Here is a 24,542-nt window from a genome sequence, read left to right as displayed (position 1 = left end):
TGGTGAGCGGTGTAATGAAACGGATCATAAATGCTGTTTACTGTAGACAATACTCCTTGCTTTGTGATGGGCTTGTCACAGGCCGATTCTTGAAATGTGAATGTGTCTTGTTTAACATTCCAAAGTAATCCAAGACTGAGTTATGTAACAGAAAGGTCAGATCCTAGTTGGAATTTCTTCACACTGACAGCATGGTCATCAGTAGGAAAGGCTATCATGACCTTGTCGCTGTTGGAGATGATTTTGTGAAGTCTGAGGCTTGCAGTGGCAAGCATATTCTGGGTTCTAGTAAGAAGGTCAATAGCTTCTTCTTCACTGGGCAGAGATTTGAGTCCGTCGTCTACATAGAAATTCCTTTCGATGAACTGTCTTGCATCAGATTCAAATTCTCACACTCGAGCGGTTTTCCTCAGTCCATAAATTGCTACTGCAGGAGAAGGACTTACCGAAAACATGTACCTTCATTCGATAGTCTAGGACTTCATTGTTGACCTCATTATTTCAGTACCACCGGAACCTGAGGAAGTTTCTGTAATCTTCACGGACGATGAAACAGTGGAACATCTGCTGAATGTCAGCCATAACAATTGGCTCTTGTCTGAAGCGAAGTAAAACTCCTATGAAATTGTTGTTCAGATTAGGCCCAGTGGGAATATTGTCATTGAGGGAGACACCTTCATGACGAGCACTTGAGTCAAAGACCACCCTAATCTGATTAGGCTTGCGAGGATGGTTGACACCAAAGCATGGTAGATGCCAACATTCTTCTCCTTCCATAAGAGGAGGTGCAGGCTCAGCATGATCTCTCTCAAACACCTTCTGCATAAAGTCCACGAAGTACCTTTTCATCTCAGGCTGCTGGTTCAAACTGATTTAAAGAAAAAACGTGATTTTGCGTATACCCTCGTTTGGTAGTCTCTTTCTTGGGGTACGAAATGGTAGGAGGTGCTACCCAACTGTTGGAATCATCTTGGTAGAAGGCTTTACTCATGATTTTCAACAATTCTTTGTCTTCTATGGTAGCTGACAACTCATGGTCTTTAATGGTTACCTCGAACACTGTGTTGCCTATGTTGTCATCCCAGAGATTAAGAGCTTTCTTATTGTCTTGTATGATGTGCACCTTTTTCAAACAGTCTTTCTTTCACAAATATATTTATGTGGTCGTTGTGCAGAACAAGTTATTCGTACATTTGACAGGAAATGAGTTTTAAAAATGAAGAGACTAAGTAGGACCTCCTGTCTATGTCTAGGCAGACATTGCCTATGATGACCCATCCTATATCCAGACGCTGAGCATATGGTGCATTGTGTGGACCGTTGATTTGATGAACTTTGTGCACCCTTAGGATGTCTCGACCAAGTAACAGCAGGATGTCGGCATTGTCAGAGGGCTGGTATTTGGTTGGCTATGTGCTTTAAGTGAGAATGGTGAAAAGCAACTTCAGGAGTAGGGATCTCCTCTTTGATGCTTGGAATCTGGTTGCACTCAGTGATAGTGGGCAAAGATATTTCCACATTGTCATTCAGAGGAGCAACTACAAGACCACTGGCTCTCCTACCTAAGACTTCTGTAGTGCCGGAACAAGTGCTTAGAGTATAAGGCAGAGCATCTCCAGTTATGTTCAACAGTTCAAAAACCTGTGTTCTTGCAAGAGATCTGTTACTCTGATCATTCAGAATAGTGTACAGTCTTATGGCCTTTTCAGGTTGACCTTTGGGGTATACACAGACCAAGCATATCTTTGCACAGGATTTGTCGCAGAATCCTTCTCTACAGACCTGTGTACATGTAGAGAACAGTGGGGTGGTAGGTGCTGCTTGATCTGGACGCTCCCCACCTTGCTTTGCCTCAGGAAGTTTGTTTGTGAGCGTAGTAGAGTTGTGCGAATATTGATGAAGAGCTTGAACATGGTCATCACTGCCACACTCTATACATTTGATGATCGCTTTACAGTCCTTTGCAAAGTGTTCTGTGGAGGGACAGCATTTGTAGCAAACCCCAAATTTCTTCAAAAGTTCCTTACGTTCTTGAAGGGTTTTCTTTCTGAAGCCGATACATTTCTTAAGTGGATGTGGTTTGTTATGTATTGGACACTGGTGATTTGGGTCCTCAATTCTCTTGTTTTGATCAGTCTTTTCAAGAACTGTAGCAGGTGCAGGTAGAACATTAGTCCTTTTCACTAACGCTGGACTTCTACGGTCTCTGTGCGACATACGTGTGTTCATAGGTCTTGGAGAGTGTAGTGAGAAGGTTACAGTCCCCATATGAGAAACTTGGGTCATTCTTAGTGTCTGCAATCCTTTTGATGAACTCGCAGAAGTAGGAAAAAGGAGGAAGGCAACTCTATGTTCTTACTTATACTTTGATCCCATCTTTCATATGGTAGCTTGAGAACAATAGATTTGATGCCATGAGAGGTGTCAAGGTAACTGAGACCAGGTAAGTTGATGTCAGCCTTAGCAAGCTGAAGCTCTAATATAACATCGCCGAGTTCTTGAAACGTTAGATTGTCGCTAGCAGAAATCCTTGGGTAGCTTTGCAACCTTTTGAATAAAGCATCTTCAATGGCCTCTGGTCTGCCAAAGGTATGTTCAAGTCTGCCCCCAGCAGCATTAAGGCCTGCAGCAGGGTTATCAATATGAACTGCTTTGAGCCTCTTGATGCGTTCAGTAGACTGGGGACCTAGCTATCTGATGAGAAGATTAATTCCTCTGTGGCATTGATGTCTAGGGCACTTGTGGCCTTAAAAGTGGATTTTCAGCCTCTGTAATTTTCAGGCTTGTCATCAAACTTGGTGAGGCCTGTCTTAACAAGCTCTCTACGGAGCATGTATTTAGCAAACAGTGACATGTCCATGTTTTCATATTTTGGGTGTATGACTGCAGGTGGAAAAGATGGTTGGTGGACTTACATGGAGAGACTTGGGAACATATGTTGCTGCTAAGGCATTCAATGCCAGAGCTGGCTTAAAGTCCATTGGCATGTTGGTTTGTAGAGCAGTGTGTTTGCTAGGAGGTGACAAAGTAAGGTGGACGTTCTATTAAATACATACCAGTGTCTGCAGCTACCCGAGATGCTGCAGTGTGATGTATTGGAGGATATAAGGGCAAATCGTCTTGAGGTACAGTAGGTGCAGAGAAGAGACTTTGAGTACTTTGGCTGCAGTGACAGGGAGTTGACGTTCTGGAGAGGTGTGTGAAGAATCTGAGACATAAGATACAACTTAGTGTCTGGAACTGTTGTCTCTTTCGTTTTCACTAGCGGCTTGTTCGAAGACTCTTAACCTGTCCATGGCTGTGGCATGCTCACATTGTTTTTCCAAAACTTCAATTTCTGCCTTTTGGCATGTGGCTTCAGCCTCTCTCTGCTTTCTGATGTGCGGCCTGAGCCTCCATTTCTGCTTTCTTATATGCGACCTGAGCCTCTATTTCTGCTTTCCTTTGCGCGGTCTTAACCTCCATTTCTGTAGCCTGAGCCTCCATTTCTGCTTTCTTAAATGCATCCTGAGTCTCTATTTCTACGTTCTTATATGCGGCCTGAGCCTCTATTTCTGCGGTCTTTTGGGCGAAAGCTGCCTGAATTTTAGAAGCATCAGCATGGGCTTTTATTAGTTGTTGACTGAGTGTAGAAGACCTTGATTGTAGGGATTTGGAAGATCTTGAGGAGCGTCTAGTAGATGCAGAGCGATAAGATCTGGATTCATTGAGCTGTGTTATTCTCACTTCTGCCTTTGTCTTTGTTCGCACCACTAAATAGTCTATTTCAAGATTGAGCTCCTCAAAACTCAATTCTTCCAATGACCTTTGAGTGTTGTACCGCTTTAACAGAGCAATATATTTAACACACAGTCTTTGATAATTCTCATAAGCAACATTCAATTGCTGGATAGTGCCCTCTAGTTGTATTGGCTCATGAGATTGTTGAGAGAGAGCAGACATGCATTTAACAGTATTAGACCATAAGTCATTAATATTAGACAGCAATTCTTCTTTGTCAGCATTAAGATTTAAGTGTTTTTCTCTTTTATCTAAGTCCTGCTCTGGATGAAGCTCTGATTGTGGTTGTGTATTGGTTTCCCCAGACTGTATATTACTTTCCTGAAACATCATGTTAGCAAGAAGAGGAGTTGATAGAAAGTTTACAGACAAATGTATCACTTTTTCTGTGGGCGAGTTCGGGTTTCCTAGGCAATGATTGCAGAAGGTTTTTTTTAAGTTCACAAGCAAGAGTTGTGGTAATTTATACAGATGCAGTGAACAAACTTACAGTTGTAAAACATTCACATCAATAATTTGTCCTGACACTGATGAGTGTTATGCTGGGATATACTTGGAGGCATGTACAGACTTGTGTAGAGGTGGCTGCACTCTCTATAGCTGTTATATCCAGTATCCATGTAACATCTCATTGTGTATTCTAGCTAGCAAGGATTCTTATGAAGACATTTCACTGATCTTTTGACTAGCCAGGATCCTATGAAGCATTCCACTGATCTTTTGATTAGCCAGGATCCTATGAAGCATTCCACTGATCTTTTGACTGTTCTGTCTCTCCAATCTAAGTATTGATAGTGTGATCTCTGTAACTTACAGTTGTGATGAGATAGCGATAACTTCAACCTCAGTTGGATGCCACAGTCAGTGACTCAATCGATAAGACATCTTGTAGATCTTGTGAAGTTTATTCCATAAACTGAGAGAATCTTACAACAATCAACATTAGATATGTCAAAAGATCATAATGTTTCCTGCTCCAAGACATGAGGCTAGAGCTGCAATGCATCTCTGGGAAAGGGGGAGGGCTATCTATACAGCATTAACTAAACCAAAGGAAAGGGAGGAGCAGACACAAAATATAGAAACACTTAAAAGGCATATGATAGTCAATATGACATCCACAATGCTGTTTTTTCTCAAATTTTAATTTTTTCCAGAAAAGGGGTAAAAAAAAAAAAAAAAAAACCCCACACAGAAGAAAACTGTTTCTTCTGGCTTCAAAATTTCTGGAAATTTTACATCTCTAGCCGGGACCTGATTATAAAAAATATTCAGAAATTCCAGCCATTATGCTTATGAATGCATTTAAAACTTTACTATAATCAAAACATTTTACTTCAGACAGCCTACGAATTCCAAAACCTAACACTGACCCTGCCTATTGGGCCAATTACAGACCCATTTCCTTGCTCAATTTAAACTCTTAACTGAACTTTTAGCAATCAGGTTACATAAACCCAACATTTCATACTTCTGATATGTATCTGTTGTACCATGTACTTGTATGAAAACGAGCGATTTTCTTCCCTGCAGCCCGTGGTTGCAGTAAAGAAAATCATATCATCTGTTACCTGCCTAAGCAGATTAACACACCATGGTCAGTTCTCTAGCTGTGCTAATTATGAACTCAGCCTGCTCTCCTCCAATGATCAGACTTGTGCTGACACACACCCCACACAGCCTTTCACTGGGAAGATCAGTGTAATGCTGTTTCTTCTCCCCCAGCTCTTACGCAGCTTAGAACAGAAGGAATGTGATCACACACACACAAAAAAGGGAGGGGAAAGTGTTTATATATTTTTTTATAGCTATACACAAATGTTATGCCTTTAATTTCTATTTTAAACTGAATGAGTTCTTTTACAAGGTGAGGGTTTATACATACTTTACGTACAAACATAGGACAACTTATACATAAGGATCCAGAGAGCGTGGTGCCCAGGAAACAAGCAAGTGACAATACACACAAGTTATCACTGCTCACTTATGCTGCCAGAAAACATAACATTCCCTCTATGCTCATTTCCATTAATAAACAAAAAGGTATTTGAGGTTGTCTAGTGGCCATACTTGTTTATGCCCTGTGAAAATGGGGATTTGGTGACAACTTTGATAATTGGTTTTCCTATTATACTCCTTCCCTCGGACTGTTTGCTTTGAATCAAATCTGGCCCACTCCCAGTATTACGTGGTACTGGCCAAGGGTGCATGCTGTCCTCTCTCCTTTTTACTTTGGCCATGGAACCTTTAGCATACCTAATTAGAAATAACCCTAATAACCAAGATTTTAAAACTAGCAGACACACATTACAAATAGGACCTGTAGTTAATGCATTACTCCTTATTACTCCATAGCCAAAATACCCAACCTATGCAAAACTATCAAGGAATTCAGGAAGATTTTTGGCTTGGAAATACAGTAAATAGCAGCAAAATCTACAGCACTGAATGTTCCAAGTGCCTAATAATATCACATCCCTTTTAAAACAGTCCTTTGACTTTCATTAGGAAGCTTTCAAAACTTCCCTATCCTGGAATCTTCCGGACTGCCTCTTAGGAATCCTTAAACACTACCTTTTGAAATAAATAAAAGGCTTTCACAAACTAGAAATTCTTTAGCCTATCCAAGTTTGCCTGGATAGCAGGCATCAAAATGTCGCTTCTCACCAGTTATATCCCTTCGGGTTCCTTCCACTCCACATCCCCTCTCATAATTTACAAAATTCACACATTGAACTGAGACTATAAACTAAACCAGATTCTCCAACAACCCAATATATTTACCAAAATAATCCATTAGCCTAGGGGTGCCCAACAGCACCATATATTATCAGGCATTACAAATAGCCTGACTTACAAGATATAATTCTACCCAAGAAAACTCCATTCTGGGTCAGCCTAGAATCAGACTTTGACCAGCTTTGCACTGATAACTTACTATGCATCTCACCTAAAGACAGACAGAAGAACATACTTAAGCCCGTCACAGCTCATTCCCCCTAAATCTGAGGAAGGATTAAATATTAAAGAGTACTTATTTCCCCTCACCTTCCACTGCAGACCACTCCTTACAATCTTTCCTTGGCTCCAGGTCTCACAGACCAACACTGAAGGGATTGGTTTAACGTTGGTATCACCTGACTAGAAAAATTGTGCACTGCAAAAACTTTGAATTCCTCAGAAAAATTTTCTAAATTTTGATGTATAGTTACAGTCTGAAAAATACAGTCTGACTCAAATTTAGAGCATGGTACTAAAAAAGGTCACTTTCTAGTCCTGGAGAAGGTCAGTAAAGATTAGATATCCACCCAAGGCATCTTTTATTACTAAAAAACGGGAAACATAGATTTTACATATAACCTATTAGAATTCACCATCTCTCTAGCATGCTTGGTAACATTCTTAAATGTACTAGATCATTAGCTATTAGAAAAACGTCTCTTAAGGTGCTAACTAGGTCATGGTGTAAAATTTAAAGTCCTGAGCTACTAGCCATGCCTTAAGAGTAACCCGCCACCGATTCCCCCACCCAACCCCTACCCCATCCCACCCCTAATCAAGCCCTCCAAAATTATCTCATGAAATTACATTGTTAAAATGTTCCTCGCATTACATCAGGGTCCCCAGAGCCCTCCCCCCCGCATTATATCAGGGTCCCCAGAGTTACCCCCGCATTACATCAGGATCCACCACATAATCCTGAACTTGTCCAAACCACCTACACACAGACACACACACACACACACACCTATAAAAAGCTGCAGTACATTACCTTCTATCACACAGCTGGGTACTGCACTCTAGGGGGGAGGCAGAGAGGACAGCAGACACTCCCCCTCCCATTGGTTTCACTTTGCTTAGCGTATTCAGCAGTCTGACGGCTCCCAGTGCCGATATACAGGCGGCCCTGAGGGACACACTTGCCCCAACATTATTTCCACTCACCAAATGCGAGCAGGCGAGTGGAAATTTTGAGGCCTGAACTAGGTGGTACTACACTCCAATTAAATTCCACTCAATATTTCCCGAGGTTTTAGACACCTGTTTCCATGGCTGTGCTTCCCTGGCTTCTTATCCCATATATTTTGGGGTTGTGAGAAATGGAGACGGTTCTGGCAAAAGATTTCAGAAATCTCCTCTCAACTGGTAGGACACTGAATTACACTCACTTTTCCTAAGTGCATTTTATTTGCTCCAATACCTGATATTATCTGCAATTGAGGAAAAATGGATCTACACTATATTAAGTAGCTAGGTATTGGGCTATAGCCCTAAATTGGAAGTCTTTCACAATGCTCTTCTCCCAAATTATAGACAGAATAGATGCCATAATGTTGGAGAGAATTTTTCACACTTTTTTTGATACAATGCCTCACTTCTCGGATAAATGTGATGTATGGTCTTCTAAAAGACATTTATTTTTAAACTTATTCTATGTACGACCTATGTAAAGACTTATTACTCTGATTGTGAGAAATATCTTTTTTGTTCTGCCTGTTCTTTTTTTGATGTCCGTATCAATGCAAGGTATCTTATTATATAAACTTTTTGAATTTGTTATTAATTTATAGATATGCACCACTATTCTATACCTGGAATATTATGCCCATGATACTATTTTTTAATACTTTTTTTTTGTATATGTCTGCTTTGTACCTTCTGTATGCTGTTACCTAAACAGTTTTGACAGTTTGTGAACAATAAAATCCGCATCACTGAAGTATAGATTTAGGGGTAGGTGGAGCCAAAATGTGTCTCCTGCAAACATATCAGCATGGAGGAATTGCCTGATCTAAATTATCTGAAAGCATTAGTTTGTTTATTAAAGTGGTAGTAAAGGTAGAAGGTTTCTTTACCTCAAGGCATTGTGTGTGTCTATGACCACACAGAGCAGCGCTATGGGGGCACACGACGGGGGGGGGGGGGGGCAGGATGTTGGCGGGGGACCTCAGAAGAGGAAGTGGGACTGCTCTGTGCAAAATCATTGCCCAGAGCAGGTAAGTATGACATTTTTTTTTTAATTATTAAATTAAGTTTACAACTACATTAAGTAAAGCCTTTGAACTCAAATGGACGGACACATGTTTATTTACATCTGGCCGCCCACAGACCAACATGACGCTTCCAATCAAGTCTGCCTAAAAAGACTGACAGGCAGACCTGATCGGACTGCCCATGTAGAAGAGGTCACCAGCTTGTTGTGTGCATAAGGATTGCAGTCTGCTACTGATCTGTTTTCACAGAACAAAAAAAGCTAAGACTGTGCTGTGAACTTTAAAAATAAATCTCTTCACAATACCTAGATATAGAGATGAATGGGGGCTTGTTCGTTCACAATATGGAAATGTTTTGGTGTGCAGGACTTAGGCACAAGTTCAGTTTGAGCCACACTAAAAACCTCTCACAACTGTAGATGTGTGTTTACAGTCTTCCAGCCTGTCATCTCTATGACATTACAGCAGGATATGAAGCACGTCAGCACAAATCTGCAGATCTGTGAACCAATAAGGTGGGTATCCACAGACTTTAAAGTCTCTTTGAAAGAAAAAAAAAAAAATTACCTTAAGAAAAAAGCCATGTTTACCCACCTCGCCAGAGGCCCATGTCTCCTGCCTTCCCTCTGTTCCAGTATTGCAACCTTCATGAGACTAGTCCTCATTCAACACATCTAGGAGTGTTGAATGCCTGTGTCCCTTACTTCAAGCTGCGGTTCCAACCTCAAGCTCCTAGGTCACTGCTGCATCCTGTACAGATGTAGAGGTCAGAGAAAGGATCATGATGCAAAGAAGATGCAGGCATCCAACACTCCTGTAAGCGTCCAAGCTTAAGAGCCCGCAACTCCAGGCAGGATTTTGTTGGAGACTGACAGACTTTTTGGCTATCACACCTCTGTATCACACAATCCAGGTATTAGTGTGTTTGCAGTGCCACTCATTTTGAAGGCATCCTAAACACACAAAATAAATGCAGGGTAATACATTGTTGTTGCTGGAAAATAGTGCAAATGCATTTCTTTTGTCCGTGTTGATGTGCTGGCAGCCCATTCAAATGAATGAGCTGCCTTAACGCAATGCAGGTTAAAAGGTCAAAATAATGATCAGGCATTAATGCACCACACAAGTGTAAAAAGGGGCCTTAAAATGTATCTCTAGGCACAGTGATTTTTTTTCTTTGTACTTTTTTAAGGAGTTAGAAATGGTTAAAAGTGCTGCAAGGTTTTTTTGCTAGCTGTTTGCCATAGGGTGATTTTCCTTCACTGAGAATCCTGAACATACAACAGGAAGGTAGAGCAAATCTTCTTAATCTCTGTGACAGTTGTCATAGAAACAGACATCCTTAATGGAAGATTTCCCTTCACCATTTGTTTTGGTGACAACCATACATTTTGGTGCTTAATGACTTTGTCTCAGTAATAAAGCCCCCCACCCTTCCTAGAATACTCAGATCACGGCTTGTAGACACTGGCTGCATGCACTGATTGAATGCTGCTTTTCCAGTTAGACTGTTCAACAGAAACCGACTTCTGTTGCACAGACAGCGGTACACATGTACTGAAAGTCAGCTGGTTCTTGCTGAACCAAAATGAATTGTGCGGTGTGTGGGTTTTAGTCTATCCAAAATATGGAATGCATGCCTGAGCACTACCTCTGCTTAGAGCATGGGTTCTCAGAACATCTCACTTCTCCATCCTGATGGTTCATTTTTTACCAGTGAGTACATGTTCCTTACTACCCTGCATGTTTGTGGCAGTAACCTTGTGGATGGTTCCTTAAGGACCTCACCTGTTATTCCGACTGTGTAATAGTCACTAATACTGTATGTAATACTATCACCTCACATACTGTTGGTCACCTCAGTAAAAGGGACCTATGTGTCTTTGAAACATTGGTTTGTATATGTGGCTTCAATAAACTTTCTTGCACTTAACCCTGGTGTGTTGGCTTCAACTAAATACTAGATTTACACACTACCACCATTCTGCCACGTGTCCACCCTTATGTCTTCATTTGAGGAATCGGTGCGGTATGGCTTGATTTATAGTAATAAAAAGCTGAAAGAAGTTCTAACCTTCCCATTCAGCTAGCAATGCACATATAGAAGCAAAAGAAAATCATTCCATGACCCCATCTATGCTAAACATGAAATCTCCACTGGTGGTTACTGTATTCAGAAAGCCATGATGCCCTCAGCTGCCTGCATATCCAAAGATTGCCTTAATCTGACAAGACGCACGGTTTGGCTAACAATTTTAACCACTTCAATACAGGGCACTTTCACCCCCTTTCTGCTCAGGCAAATGTTCAGCTGTCAGCGCTGTCACACTTTGAATGACAATTTTGCAGTCATGCAACACTGTACCCACATGAAGTTATCTTTTTTTCTTTTGACAGATAGAGCTTTCTTTTGGTGGTATTTAATCACAATTTTTTTGCTAAACAAATGAAAAAAAAAAAAAAAAAGACTTATCAGCTATCAGCTCTCCTTCCCCCCCCCCCCCCCACACACACACAGAGACAGCGTGCAATGAAAGAAATGCTGATAAACGGCAAGCCTGTTTATATGAGACCAGATGTAATTGGACACAGCTGATCACATGGTAAAGGGCCGCCGTGATTGGTCCTTTATCGTGATTCTCTGTGACACAGCAGTCACAGAGAATACCCCATGTGCGCACCAGGGGGCGTGCGGGAGGATGTCCTTCCAGAACTGGAGAGCAGGGAGGTCTTGAAGTTAAAGTGTTATTAAAGTCTGAATTTTTGTTTTCAATTAAAATAACAAACATGTTATATTCACCTGCTCTGTGCAGTGGTATTGCAATCTTGGCTCCTCCTCTTCTTTAGGTGTCCCCCATAGTAAGCTGTTTGCTATGGGGACACACTCTGCGTGCTCACTCCCGAACTGTGTGTCTATAGAGCCGCTCTCCATAGACACACACAGTGGGACTTAGCACCTCCCCCACTTCCTCTTCACTACATTTGGTTGATGTCTGCAAGAGCCAATGGCTACTGCTGCTGTTCCAAGTCCCTGTGCGAAGAGGAAGTAAGGAGAGGAGATGCAGCCATGCAGAGCGCTGATCTCAGGGAAGGGGGAGCAGAGACAAGAAGAAAACATTTTTTACCTTAATGCAAACAATGCATTAAGGTAAAAAATGTTTAGGGTTATTATCACTTTAAGCCTGGCTTGACAAAAGTCAATTTAAAAATCAAATTTTGTCTAAGCACGAACCTGCTAAAATTTGAGCTGTGTATGGCTAGCTTTATCCAATCCAAAACTAACAGAGAAAGTTTTAATGAGAGATACACCGGAACACCCATGTAGTGTCAGTGAATGTACAGGCCAAAACATCCTTCGTCCCCAGTCTAAAACCAATTGTCATGCACAGGATTAATCAGGTCAGGCTACAAACAACTCCCTTGAATGCAGAGCCCAGCTATCTCTTTTAAGTGTATTCTAAAACTCAGGGCACATAAACTAAACTCCTCAAACTGACCCTAGAAGTCATAAGGAGAGATGTAGACACGCATTGGAAACCGGTTTCCCATATGCGCCACAAATGGAATTTGCAACAGGTTAATGTGACTGGTGTGTATGAATCTGTGGCAGAATTGCCTGATACAGGATTTTGTATTTTGTCTGAGACACAATTTAATCAAACACGGAAGAGTTCTTAATTACCTTTACTTTTAATATCACAGACAGGGCATTATTTCCAAATGAATTTGTCTCAGACATAGAACATAAAAGTTCTGCACATAAGAACTACATGAATTTGTAGCATGTGTTAGAAATAGCAAGAAAAATAATGAATAGTTTTCGTGAATTTGGCACAGAATCTTTTAATACAGTCATAACACCAAAAAAAAAAAAAAAAAGTCCTTGCAAATGCTTTATTGAACTCACCCCTAATGTTTTGTGCCAATGGTGATCCAATGTTTACTTTGGCCAGCTGTGGTCTTTATGTGGTTATACTGAGTCAAGCCCTTTAAAATACCATCAATAAAGTCGACCAATACAGTGAGCATTCAAGTAGGATAAAGCTGAGCATACATTAAAGTGGTTGTAAACCCTTACATATACCCAGAGAAAGGGATTGGCCTGAAGTGACACAGATTAATCCCTTAATGCCACACCTCCTGGCCCTGTAAGAGGTTTCTGATGCCGGGAGGCGGGGTGGGGGTTTAAGATCATGTGACCACTGTAATTGGCTGTCACAGCAGTCACATGATTGGAAAGCTCCCGTTCGCAAGTAGCGATTGGGAGCGGTTAGGTAACTGTGATGGGAGCACGCAAATTTACTTACATTTGGGTGCTCTCGGCACAGGTTTATGTAAACTTGGGTATGCAAATATGTGGCCTCTTGGAGTCCACATAAAACTGTACCTGTTTATCTGAAACACCAGGGATGTTCAATGCCTATTGCCCAACGCCTGGGACATGCAGTTCTGGGCACCGGCGAGAAGTTATTTTTTTTACATTTAGCCCTGCTGCGGGCAAGCAGAAGGGTCTAGAGCCGATGGCCAGCTCTCTTGTAAAAGCTAAGTAGCCGCTGGCTCGCTTTTGCAAGCAGCGGAAAGGAATGTCCTCCCGCTGCCTTCCATGGGAATTCTAGTCTATGGACTGTGGCTCTGGGCTCCATCTGCTCAGCTAGCGGATGGGGGAAGAACAGGTCTAATGTTTACCAGACACAAGTGTCAACTGCTGCATAAGGATTAGACAATCCTTATGCAGCAGTTCCGACAATAAAATTAGGGTCCCGACCTTAACTTCTAAACCAATCCACCGGGGCACGTAATTGCCGGGAACCACAGCACAAGGATTACTCTGCTGGGACTATTTGATCATTTTTGGGCGCAAGCAGATTAATCCTTGTGCTGCGGTTCCCAGCAATTATATGCCCCAATAATTGGTAAAGAAATGGAAGTCAGAACTGCTGCACAAGGATTAGTAGAGGTCGGTGCTGAGAACTACAAGAGGTAAGCACTTGAGCCCAGGGGTTAAATAGTCCTGTTCCTTCCCCTGGCCCCCAGCTGAACAGAATTTTTTTGTAATTGCTGCAGACGAGGTTATTCAGCAAAAGTCCTCTTCCTGTCCCTGTCCCCAGTTCCCTGCTGATTGCACAGAAAATACTGGAATAACTGAGCAGCCTTAAGCCAGCCATACATGGGTCGGATTCTGAAAGAATTTTCTTTTGAAAATCTTTTCTAAGAATTTTTGTTCGAATTTCACACCATTAGTGGGCCAAAGAAATGGCCAATTTTCATGCAACCATCGAATTTGAGTGATCTGGCATGTCTGACATTTTTTTGAAAAACAAACTCATTTCTAATCAAGGTTGGGAGAATCGTGTGAGAAATATAATCGAAAAAGAAATGAGCATGAGCTGTGATCTGGAAAGAAAAGAAAATTCTTTGCCACAAAAATTCTTTTCTGCAGCAACATGTGAAATTGAAGGCTTGGTTTTTCGAATTCAATGGTGGCACCATCGGATTACAAAACGCACAATATTTCAAATTTTCTAAAGCAAATTTGTTCAGAAATCAACCCATGTATGGCCTGCATTAGGACTCATTTACACACGTGGTGCCCTCTGAAGAGTGATTTGAATGTGGATTGCTCTTCAGAATGCACTTGACAGGCAGTGAGGAGGTGTTATGTTGCCTCATCCAGGGCCGATGCTACCACAAGGTGAACTAGCCAGCTGCCTAGGGTGCAGTCACAGCCACTGGTTTCCCTACTAGCCTGCCCAGGGAACACGAGGGGCTGAAGGCCACCACCCTACACGACTATGAGGCGCTGACTGATAGCTGGGTGAGTGGAGGAAGGGGGCACCGTGTCCCCTCACCAGTACACAGCTCCCCTTCACCTGCCGAGCACACAATTTCAGGCAACTGCATCTGCACATTTTCTCCGTCCAGCCAACAGCCACCTCCCTGAAGTGCTGCTCTGTCTGACAAATCACTTCCAAGGCAGGCTGGCCAACTCAGTAGTGTGGTGCTAGGTGGGTGAAGCTCTCAATGACATGGCGGCGTGTGCTCCGCCATCTCTGCTGACATCATAGCTGAGTAGAACCCTCGGTTTGTGGGTGCACCTCACAAGGGTAACATCACGTACATCCACCTGCTGGAGAAGTACGAGTTCCAACATGTCCAAACATCCTCTGCCAGGACACCAATCTGCTTCCACTGCCCCAACTCCCCTCAGCATGTCTCATGTCTAATGTATGCTGGGTGTGCATGTGACATGTATCACTACTTGTTGGGGGGGTTGGGGCTGTGCACGTGGCTGTCTTGCCTAGGGCGCAAAATAGTCTGGCACCGGCCCTGGCCTCATCACTACCTGTTTAAACCCCACAGCAGCTCCCTGCAATTGCATGCACTGCACATGGATGCGGAAAGCTCCCGTTCACTTGAATGGGCCGCTTTCATGTCATGCTGGCACCGCCCACGGCTCTACTGACTGACACTGTCCACTTTTAACCACTTCCCAACTGCACTATAGCTAAAAGACCGCTACAGCACGGTCGACTAGTTCTGGGAGGGCGTCCATGGATGTTCCCCCAAAATCACATCCCCTGCGTGCCCCCTGGACATAGCATATCACGTGTCCAAGTAAAGGGACAATCAGAGCCACCTTTTACAATGGGACCAGCTGTGTCCAAGTACAGTGTAAATAGGAAATGCCAGTTATCGGCAGTCTTCTCACATTGACAGTAATGCAGAACATAGATGGGTCGAAAATCAGCCGATTTTCGGATCGTTAGTGGGCTAATTGTTCGGCCGTTTTTCGGTATTTTGGCAGATTTTTTTTACTGGTAAAGTTGGAAAAAAAACGTCCGATTTTGCCGATCTTCGCGGCAATGATGGGCAAATCGGCCGATCTTTTTACCGATAAAAAAAATCTGCGCATGAGCAGTGACGAGGAAGAAGAAGGATGAGGAGGAGGAGGAGGAGGATGAGGAGGAGGATGATTAGGAGGAGGATGATGAGGAGGGAGGAGGAGGAGGGAGGAGGAGGAGGGAGGATGAGGAGGGAGGATGAGGAGGGAGGATGAGGAGGGAGGATGAGGAGGGAGAAGAAGAAGAATTCCAGTCCGGCAAAAAGTGTCCATGCAGAGAGCTCCGCTATTTCTTTGACAGTTCCTTGACATTTATAGCGGTTGCAACAATGTATCTATTTGTTTCCGAATAAAAACATCTGTATCCTAAATGGATACAAATACATTGTTGCAACCGCTATAAATGTCAAGGAACTGTCAAAGAAATAGTGGAGCTCTCTGCAGGGACACTTTTTGCCGGCTGTAGACGGGATGAAAATCGGCCGATTTTTTTTACTGTTGCTGGTAACGTCGGCCGCTTGAACGACCGATTTTTCGGTTTTTTTTAAGAAAAATCGGCCAATTTTCGACCCATCTATGGCCTGCATAAGCAGCATTTATCAGGGGGACATCTACACTGATCATCAGTGCTCTGATAATTAGCAGAGCCCCATCAGCGCCACCTGCCAGTGCCCATCAGTGAAGGAAAAATATCACTTATTTACAAAACGTTTTACTAGAAACTATTTTTTCAAAATGTGTGGTCTTTTTTGCTTAGCAAAAAATAAAAAACCCCATGGTGATTAAAAACCACCAAAAGAAAGCTCTATTTGTCTCAAAAAAGATAAAAATTTAGTTTGGGTACAGTGTTGCATGACCGCGCAATTGTCATTTAAAGTGGGACAGCGCTGAAAATTGGCCTGGGCAGGAAGGGGGTAAAAGTGGCCAGTAGGCAAGTGGTTAAGGTAGACTAACGTCATATATTTACAGTGACATTTGTTGTATTAATCTAAGCATATTTTATGGGTATAAGAATGTAACCATGCCCCTTTAAGCTCCTCATACTGTTAATATAATTTGGCCATCCCCTATAGCGTATACTTACAAAAAAAAAAGAAAAATTGTGCACCACTCAATTGTTCAGGTTTGGCTTGAAGAAAAAAAAAGTGGCAACCGTAGCCCTAGATAGATTGACCAGGAAAGCAACAGTATAAAAATAAATCCTTTTTTTTTTTTTAAATGTTAAAAAAGACCCCCCCAAGCTATAGTTCAATAATGGATATGGGCTGAAAGTAGTTGTGCACCGAAATGAAAATGCTGGTGCCGAAAACGAAAGTTCAAAATGCTCTTGGCCAAAAACCGAAATGTGCAGTTTTTAAAAATGAATATATATTTTTTGGAAAAAAATACACTGATTGCAAAAAAACAATAAATAGCCCAATTGTTTTGTAAAATATGAAAGAGGATGTTACGGCAAGTAAATAGGTACCAAACATATCACGCTTTAAAATTGCGCACACTCAAGGAATGGCGTGAAACTGCAATACTTAAAAATCTCCATGGGTGATGCTTTAAAAATTTCTACAGGTTAGCAGTGTAAAGTTACAGAGAAGGTCTAGAGCAAGAATTATTGCTCCTGTTCTGACATTCGTGGCGATACCCCACGTGTGTGGTTTGAACACCATTTACATATGTGGGCATGGCCTATGTATGCGCTCACCAAGGGGACGGGGGCCCTTTTTTTTTTTTCTATTTAATGGTTTTTGGGTTTGTTTTGCACCGTCCCTTTAACTTCCAACCTTTTGCCTGCTTAATTGATGAAGAAATAACGAAGGAGTAGCCCACACCTGGCCATGAAACAGCTTTTTTTTTTTCAATTGTCCAATTACTTTTGGTCCCTTGAAAAAAGGGGGGATGGCTACTCTTAAGAGCTAAAATTTCTAAACCCTTCCTCCAATTTGGATGTACATACCCTCGAATTACACCTGAGTGTGTGCACTTTCAGCCCATATCCATTATATAACTAAAGCTTGTATATGTTTTGGTAAATACCAGAAAAAACTAAATTTGGGCCTGTGTCCGAGTGTCCCATAAAATTTTCATCATAAATCTATACATCCCAGATATTCCTAAAAATACCTCTGCCTATTAAAATACATCAATCCTTCAATTTTTTTCCATCCTGGCAAAAATGTACTTGTATTTATTTTTTTTAATCAGGACAAGTAGATCGACATGGGGGACATGTAGATTGGGACCCCGATTTAGTCCTTTGGACAAATAGTTTTTTTTAAAGAATTTCCACACCCTCTTCTCTACATCCTTTCAAAGTCCAGAATTTATAAGCTTGTCAGAGTTCAGAAAACGGGACAGAGAGCTGAAACTACACACTGCAGAACTCAGCGAGGAGAGCTCTAAAAGCTGATTGGAGGGAAGGGATACACCCCACGAGCACATAGGAACAGAACCACTTTAACCACTAGCCTACAGGGCACTTATACCTCATTCCTGTCCAGGCTAATTTTCAGCTTTCAGCACTGTCGCACTTTGAATTTTTTTTTTGACAGAGCTTTCTTTTGGTGGTATTTAATCACCTCTGGGGTTTATTTATATTTTGCTAAAGAAACCAAAAACTACTGACAATTTTGAAACCAAAATGTTTTTTCTTAGTTTCTGTTATAAAATTTTGTAACTAAGTGATTGTTCTCCTTCACTGATGTGCGCTAATGAGGTTGCAGTAATGGGCATTGATAGGCTGCACTGACAGGTGGCACTGATGGGCTATGACAGGCATCACTGATGGGCACTGAAAGGCAGCACTCATAGGCGGCAATGACTGGCACTGATAGGCGGCACTGTCTGGAAGCACTGAAAGGCAGATCAGATGGGCACTGATGTGGCATTGATGTGCACTGGTAGGCACTGATATGTGGCATTGATTTGGCACTGATGGTCACTGGCAGGTGGCACTGATGGATACTAACAGGTGGCACTGATGGGGCTGCCCTGATGATCAGTGTACATGTCCCCTCTGAGTAATGCCAATTACCTGCTCTCCTCACGAGCTGTCAGCGCGACAGCTCGTGAGGAGAGAAATGCCGATAACCGGCATTTCCTTATTTACATGCGATCAGCTGTGATTGGACACAGCTGATCACATGACAGAGCCGCCGTCTTCGGCTCTTTCCATTGATCGGTGATCTGCTGTGTCCCAGGGACACAGCGCACCACCAATCGCCGCGGGTGGCCACGTACACGTGGTTAGAGTGGGAGGATGTCATATGACGTCCTCCCAGAACCAGAGAACCGCCTTGCGCTTGTCATTTTCTTATATGGCGAGCGGGAGGCGGTTAATCATTTTTTTTTTCTTCATTCAACCAGCTGGTTGAACAAAAAATAAAATAAAAAATTACTTGGACTCCCCCCATCCACAAACATGTAATGTGGATGGGGGAAGTCGCCCCCACTGTGCTATTGTGTTCCCGATGGCAGAGACCCTTCCCTGTTGTCAGAACACACTGATTAGTCTTGCCAACTATAACCTGCAGCTTTGATCATTCAGGAAAACAGGCTGTTTGTACACAAGTGGATTAGTATAACCAGACTGCCCATACATGATTTCAGTCCATGCATGGCTGGCTTAAAAGAGAAGTTCACCTTAGGGAACATGTTGCACGCATTTTGTGGCTGGAACATGTTCCTGCTGCCCGCTCTGCTGCATACAGTGAAAGCTAGTGGGGGATCTTCTCTCCCTGCTTGCATTAACCGCTTGCTGTCTGCCCATAGCAGAAATACTGCTACAGGTCAGCACGGGTGCACAAAAAAAAAAAAAAAAAAAAAACCAGGCACACATTTCTGAGTAGGGGGCGCATTTGAACCTTACCCGTGCCACCATTTGCAACCTCGGCTGTAAATCACTGTGTCCCAGCCGGTGATTATTTGCCAGCACCCGGTAATCACCAAGTAATACCGACGGGGGGAGAGAACTGTATTTAAACAATACAGTTTTCTCCCCTGTCAGCTCCTGCACAATGCTTTGTATGGCTCTGCACCCCACGTTAACCCCTTCCTGCCCAGTGCCATTAGTACAGTGTCAGTGCTTTTTATTAGCACTGATCACTGTATTGGTGTCACTGGGGAGTCAGTGACACCAACTCAGTTCCCAGTGTCAGAATGTCCGCCGCAGTCCGGCTATAAGTTGCTGATCGCCGCCATTACTAGTAAAAAAAGCCACTGAACTCTCCCTATTGTTTTCCTATGTGTCCATGTACACTATGTCGTTTACAGTCATTTACAGGCAGTTGAGTTTACAGTCTTTTTTTGAACGCACCAAACGTGCGTTCAGGAGTAGATTTTATCAGCATTTCAAACGCCAAACGCTTGTAAATGCAGCTAACAGTGTTTATAAGCATTTGCATTTAGAAGCGTTTTTGACAGGTTCATATCCAGGGCACAATTCACTAAATGGTATCCTACCGCATTCGAGTATGCGGTAGGATACCGCATAGCATTTTTTTTTTTTTTTTTTTTTTAAACCCTATTTGAATCCACTAAAAAAGGCTGCTAAAATACCGCATGATTTTATCAAGTCATGCGGAATTTTATTAGTGAAAAGCATGCATCATGTTTCAGCTGTCAGCGGGGTTCCCACTGACAGCTGAATGTAAACGAAAGAATTGCCGGCAATTAAAAAATTATTTTTAAAAATGGCGTGGGGTCCCCCCATCCTATCCATACCAAGCCCTTCGGGTCCCTTGAGGGGAAGCCCCACGCCAAAAAAAAAAATTAATAAATGGCGTGGGGTTCCCCCCAAAATCCATACCAGACCCTTATCCGAGCATGCAGCCCAGCAGGTCAGAAGCCCCCCCCTCTGAACCATACCAGGCCACATACCCTGAACATGGGGGGGGGTGCTTTGGAGTAGGGGGCGCTCCCCACCAAAGCACCTTGTCCCCATGTTGATGGGGACAAAGGCCTCTTGTCCACAACCCTGGCCGGTGGTTGTGGGGGTCTGCGGGCGGGGGGGGGAGGGTTTATCAGAATCTGGAAGTCCCCTGTAGCAAGGGGGCCCCCAGATCCCGCCCCCCCACCACGTGAATGAGTATGGAGTACATAGCACCGCTACCCATTCACACAAAAAAAAAAAAAAAAAGCTGTAATGTGGAAAAAAAGACAGGAGTCATTCTTTGACAAGTCCTTTAATAAAAGAATGTCCCCCGAAGTAAATCCAACATCAAACACAATGTCCGCCGCCAAAGAAAAAAAAGAGAAAACGCTCCGCTACTGTCGCTGGCCCCTGGCCATCTGCTCAGAGGCTGGTTTGACATTTCTTAAATATGTAAGGGGCGGGGCCATCACGTATGTGACCCCGCCCCATGTGACATCAGGGACCAGGATACCCTGGTCGATGTACATGGGGGCGGGGTCACACTGGTGAGGTCACCGGGTGGCCCCGCCCCTTACATATTTAAGAACTGCCAAACCAGTTTCTGAGCAGATGGCCAGGGGCCAGCGATGGTAGTGGAGCTTTTTTTTGTTTTTGGAGAGGCGGCGGTGGACATCGTGATTGATGTTGGATCTACTTCGGGGGGGCATTCTTTTATTAAAAGGACTTGTCAAAGAATGTCTCCTGTCTGCATGCTCGAATAAGGGTCTGGTATGGATTTTTGGGGGAACCCCACCTTTTTTTTTTTTTTTTTAATTTTGGCATGGTGACTTTTTTTATTATTTTTGTATTTTTTAATTGCCGGCAATTCTTTCTTTTACATTCAGCTGTCAGTGGGAATCCCGCTGACAGCTGAAACAATACATGCTTTTCACTACTAAAATACCGCATGACTTGATAAAGTAACTTCTGCAGTATTTTAGTAGCCTTTTTTAGTGAATTTACTATTTTTCAGTGCATTCTGGGCATTTGGGAAGGTCCCCTTAGGTTATCTTTTAAAAACGCTTCGAAACGCCAACGTGAATAAACGTGCAGAAACGCGGCTAAATGCTTTATGCAAACACAGCTAAACTGACGTTTTTTAACCTACATTTTCCAGCAGTCAGTTTCCATCATTCAGAAGAGTTTTCCAAACGCCTCGTGTACATGAGCCCTTAATTTATGACTAAATTTGATTTTTTTTTACTGGACATGTTTAATAGCAAAAAGTCAAAAATATTGTTTTTTTCTCAAAATTGTCTGCTTTCTTCTATAGCGCAAAAAATTTAAAAACGCACAGGAGATCAAATACCACTGAAAGAATGCTCAACTCGTGGGGGAAAAAAAAAAAAGTACGTTTTAAGAGAGAGAAAAAAAAAAAAAAAGTGGCCATGCAGGGCTACCCCTTGGCCACATCATTCACAGAATTCTGTGAATGTAAAACTACAAGTACCGTCATACTTTGCAGCTGTCAGCTTGTAGTTCTCAATTTATTTATTACAGGTACTTCTATAGCGCCATAAATTTTTACGCAGCGCTTTACATAGATATTGTACATTCACATCAGTCACTATCCCCTCAATGGGCGTACAATCTAAGGTCCCTAACTCACATTCATTCATACATACACATACTAGGGCCAATTTAGACAGGAGCCAATTTACCTACCAGCATGTCTTTGGAGTGTGGGAGGTACCCAGAGTACCCAGAGGAAACCCACACAGGCACAGGGAGAACATGCAAACTCCAGGCAGGTGGTGCTGTGGTTGGGATTCAACCAACAACCCTAGTACTGCCAGGCAAAAGTGCTAACCATTTAGCCACTGTGCTGCCCAATAACCTACCACAGCGCTGTTGAGAGCTCTGGTAGTTTATTCTCTCTTCTGGTCTGTGTGTATCTGCTAATGCACAGAGATACACTGACAGTCTCCAGGAGACCTGCATGGCATCCACGATCTGCTGATCACACATGCAATGCTTTCCAGTCTCCTAGTAAAAATAAAATAAATGCACTTTTTTTTTTCACACCAAGGTGAACTTATCCTTTAACACAAGTAGAGGTAAAACATCTAAAGTATGAGTATTATGCGCTTCAATAAATGATCAGTTTATTTTCTACATTATCTCTTCCAATAGCAATAATTGATCTACAGTCGATCAATATGCCACAAACAGGAAAGTGGCTTTTTATTTACAGATCATTTCTGAGGGTATCTTCTGATCATAAATTATTAACCACCGCTCTGTTTCCACCATGTCATCTCATAACCTGATATGAATATGTATTTATGAAGTATCTCAGGGCTGTGGATCAATGCAAAAACAATTCATAATATTCCACTCTGGTCCGACTGACTCAATTTGATGGAATCTGCACAAAACCGAGTCTCGTTCTATCATAAAAGAAGTTTTGGTTATTTGCGGATTCAATCCTTTTATCAGAATTGCATATCAGATTAAAATATAAAATAAATAAAGCACAGTTGATCATATACAAAAAGTAAATAATAAATTACAGGTCACAGAAATAAAAATGTTATAAAAAAAACAAAAAAAAAACAAAAAAAAAAAAAACACAGTCTCAATCCATCATAAAAGAAGTTTTGGTTGTTTGCAGATTCAATCATTTTATTTGAATCACACATCAGATTAAAAAATAAATATTGAAGTTGATCAGATGAATAGAAAAAAAAAAAAACCTAATAAATTACAGGTCACAAATTAAAATATTATATTAAAAAAAAAAAAAAAAACTGAGTCTCAAGCCATCATAAGAGAACTTGTGGTTGTGTGTGGATTCAATCATTTTATTTGAATCACACATCAGATTTAATAAATAAATATTGCACAGTTGATCAGATAAAAAACAACTAAAAAATGACAGGTCACATAAATAAAAATATATATTTAAAAAAAAAAAAAAAAAACAGTCTCAAGCCATCATAAAAGAAGTTTTGGTTGTTTGCGGATTCAATTATTTTTTTTGAACCGCACATCAGATTTAAAAAAAAAATAAAAAAATCAGATTTAAAAATAAATAAAATCAAGCGTCACATAAAAATAATAGATTTAAAAACAAAAGAAAAAAAAAAAAAGGGGGAAGAGGATGCATAAATGGTCACCATTAGACACTGAAAAATATGGTCAAACAAGCATTAACGTGTTCATTCTAAGGCTCCCCATTGGTGTTCTAATGATATATGGGAAAGCGCTGGATATAAAACCTGTATAAAACTCTATATAAAACCTGTGTAATATTATTAATTCTAGTGATGCAGTGCTCTCCATCGCCATACACAGTGACAGTGAAGAACCCTTCCTCAGAGCCCAGCTCCTTCCTATCAGACAGCCCCTGAGTATGCAGGAATGGTCAGACTCAGGGTTCCCCAGTGCTGAGGTGACTTATGAAGTGGGTCGTTCCTCCTCACAGGACAGGTAACCCCAGGGAGGACACCAGGATGAGGGCTTCCATAGGTTTACATAAAGCCCCGGGTGAGGGACGTCCCCTGGACACAGGGTACATAGGAGTTATACACATTGGACAAGTCGTGTAATGGCATTTTCCCGCTCACTCACCAGAGTCTGCTCGTATTTCAGAGCCCGGGGCTCCATCCCGTTGCCCGGCATGTCCGCAGCTATATCCTCTGCTCTTCTGCAGCTCCTGGAATGTCTGCTGCCCTCCGCCTCTCCAGCTCGTTCTCATTCAAGACAAGTCTCTTTCCCTCAGTCCCACGTCTCTCTCAGTTCCCCCTCCCCATTCCTCACCCCCGCCCCCTTCCCGCCCACTGCCGGGGCTCAGCCACGGCCTCTAGCTCTGTGTACACTCTGCTCTGCTACACATTGAGCTCAGTTACAAGACGTGGAGGCTAGTGACTGTGTTGTGACGTAGAAAGCAGTCCTCATGCTGTAGTGCACCTCACAGAAAGAAGCCTCTTATTTCACGGTTGCTATGGGCAACACCTCACACTGCACACCAAATATTTCCACAGAAACTTTTTACCTCAGGCTTGGTTCACACTAGTGT

The 24,542-nt window shown here is 42.3% G+C and overlaps 1 protein-coding gene across 1 annotated transcript in view; it reads right to left on the bottom strand.

Annotated features, from left to right (window-relative positions):
- The window catches only part of CLCN2 (chloride voltage-gated channel 2), a gene marked incomplete at its 3' end in the record, with an annotated part of 131,715 nt that extends 107,454 nt beyond the window's left edge, over nucleotides 1-24,261 (bottom strand). Inside the window, exon 1 of the mRNA XM_089685509.1 lies at nucleotides 24,095-24,261. Coding sequence (XP_089541635.1) covers nucleotides 24,095-24,145 — 51 coding nt within the window. The remainder of the gene's footprint in view (nucleotides 1-24,094) is intronic.
- Nucleotides 24,262-24,542: the final 281 nt, after the last annotated feature.

The sequence above is a fragment of the Staurois parvus genome, unplaced genomic scaffold, assembly GCF_062004578.1.
Source record: "Staurois parvus isolate SC_StPar_1 unplaced genomic scaffold, SC_StPar_1.0 ptg000376l, whole genome shotgun sequence".
In the NCBI taxonomy this organism is placed as follows: Eukaryota; Metazoa; Chordata; class Amphibia; order Anura; family Ranidae; genus Staurois; species Staurois parvus.
Note: the sequence above shows the minus strand (reverse complement) of the source record. Positions and strands in the feature narration are given on the sequence as shown.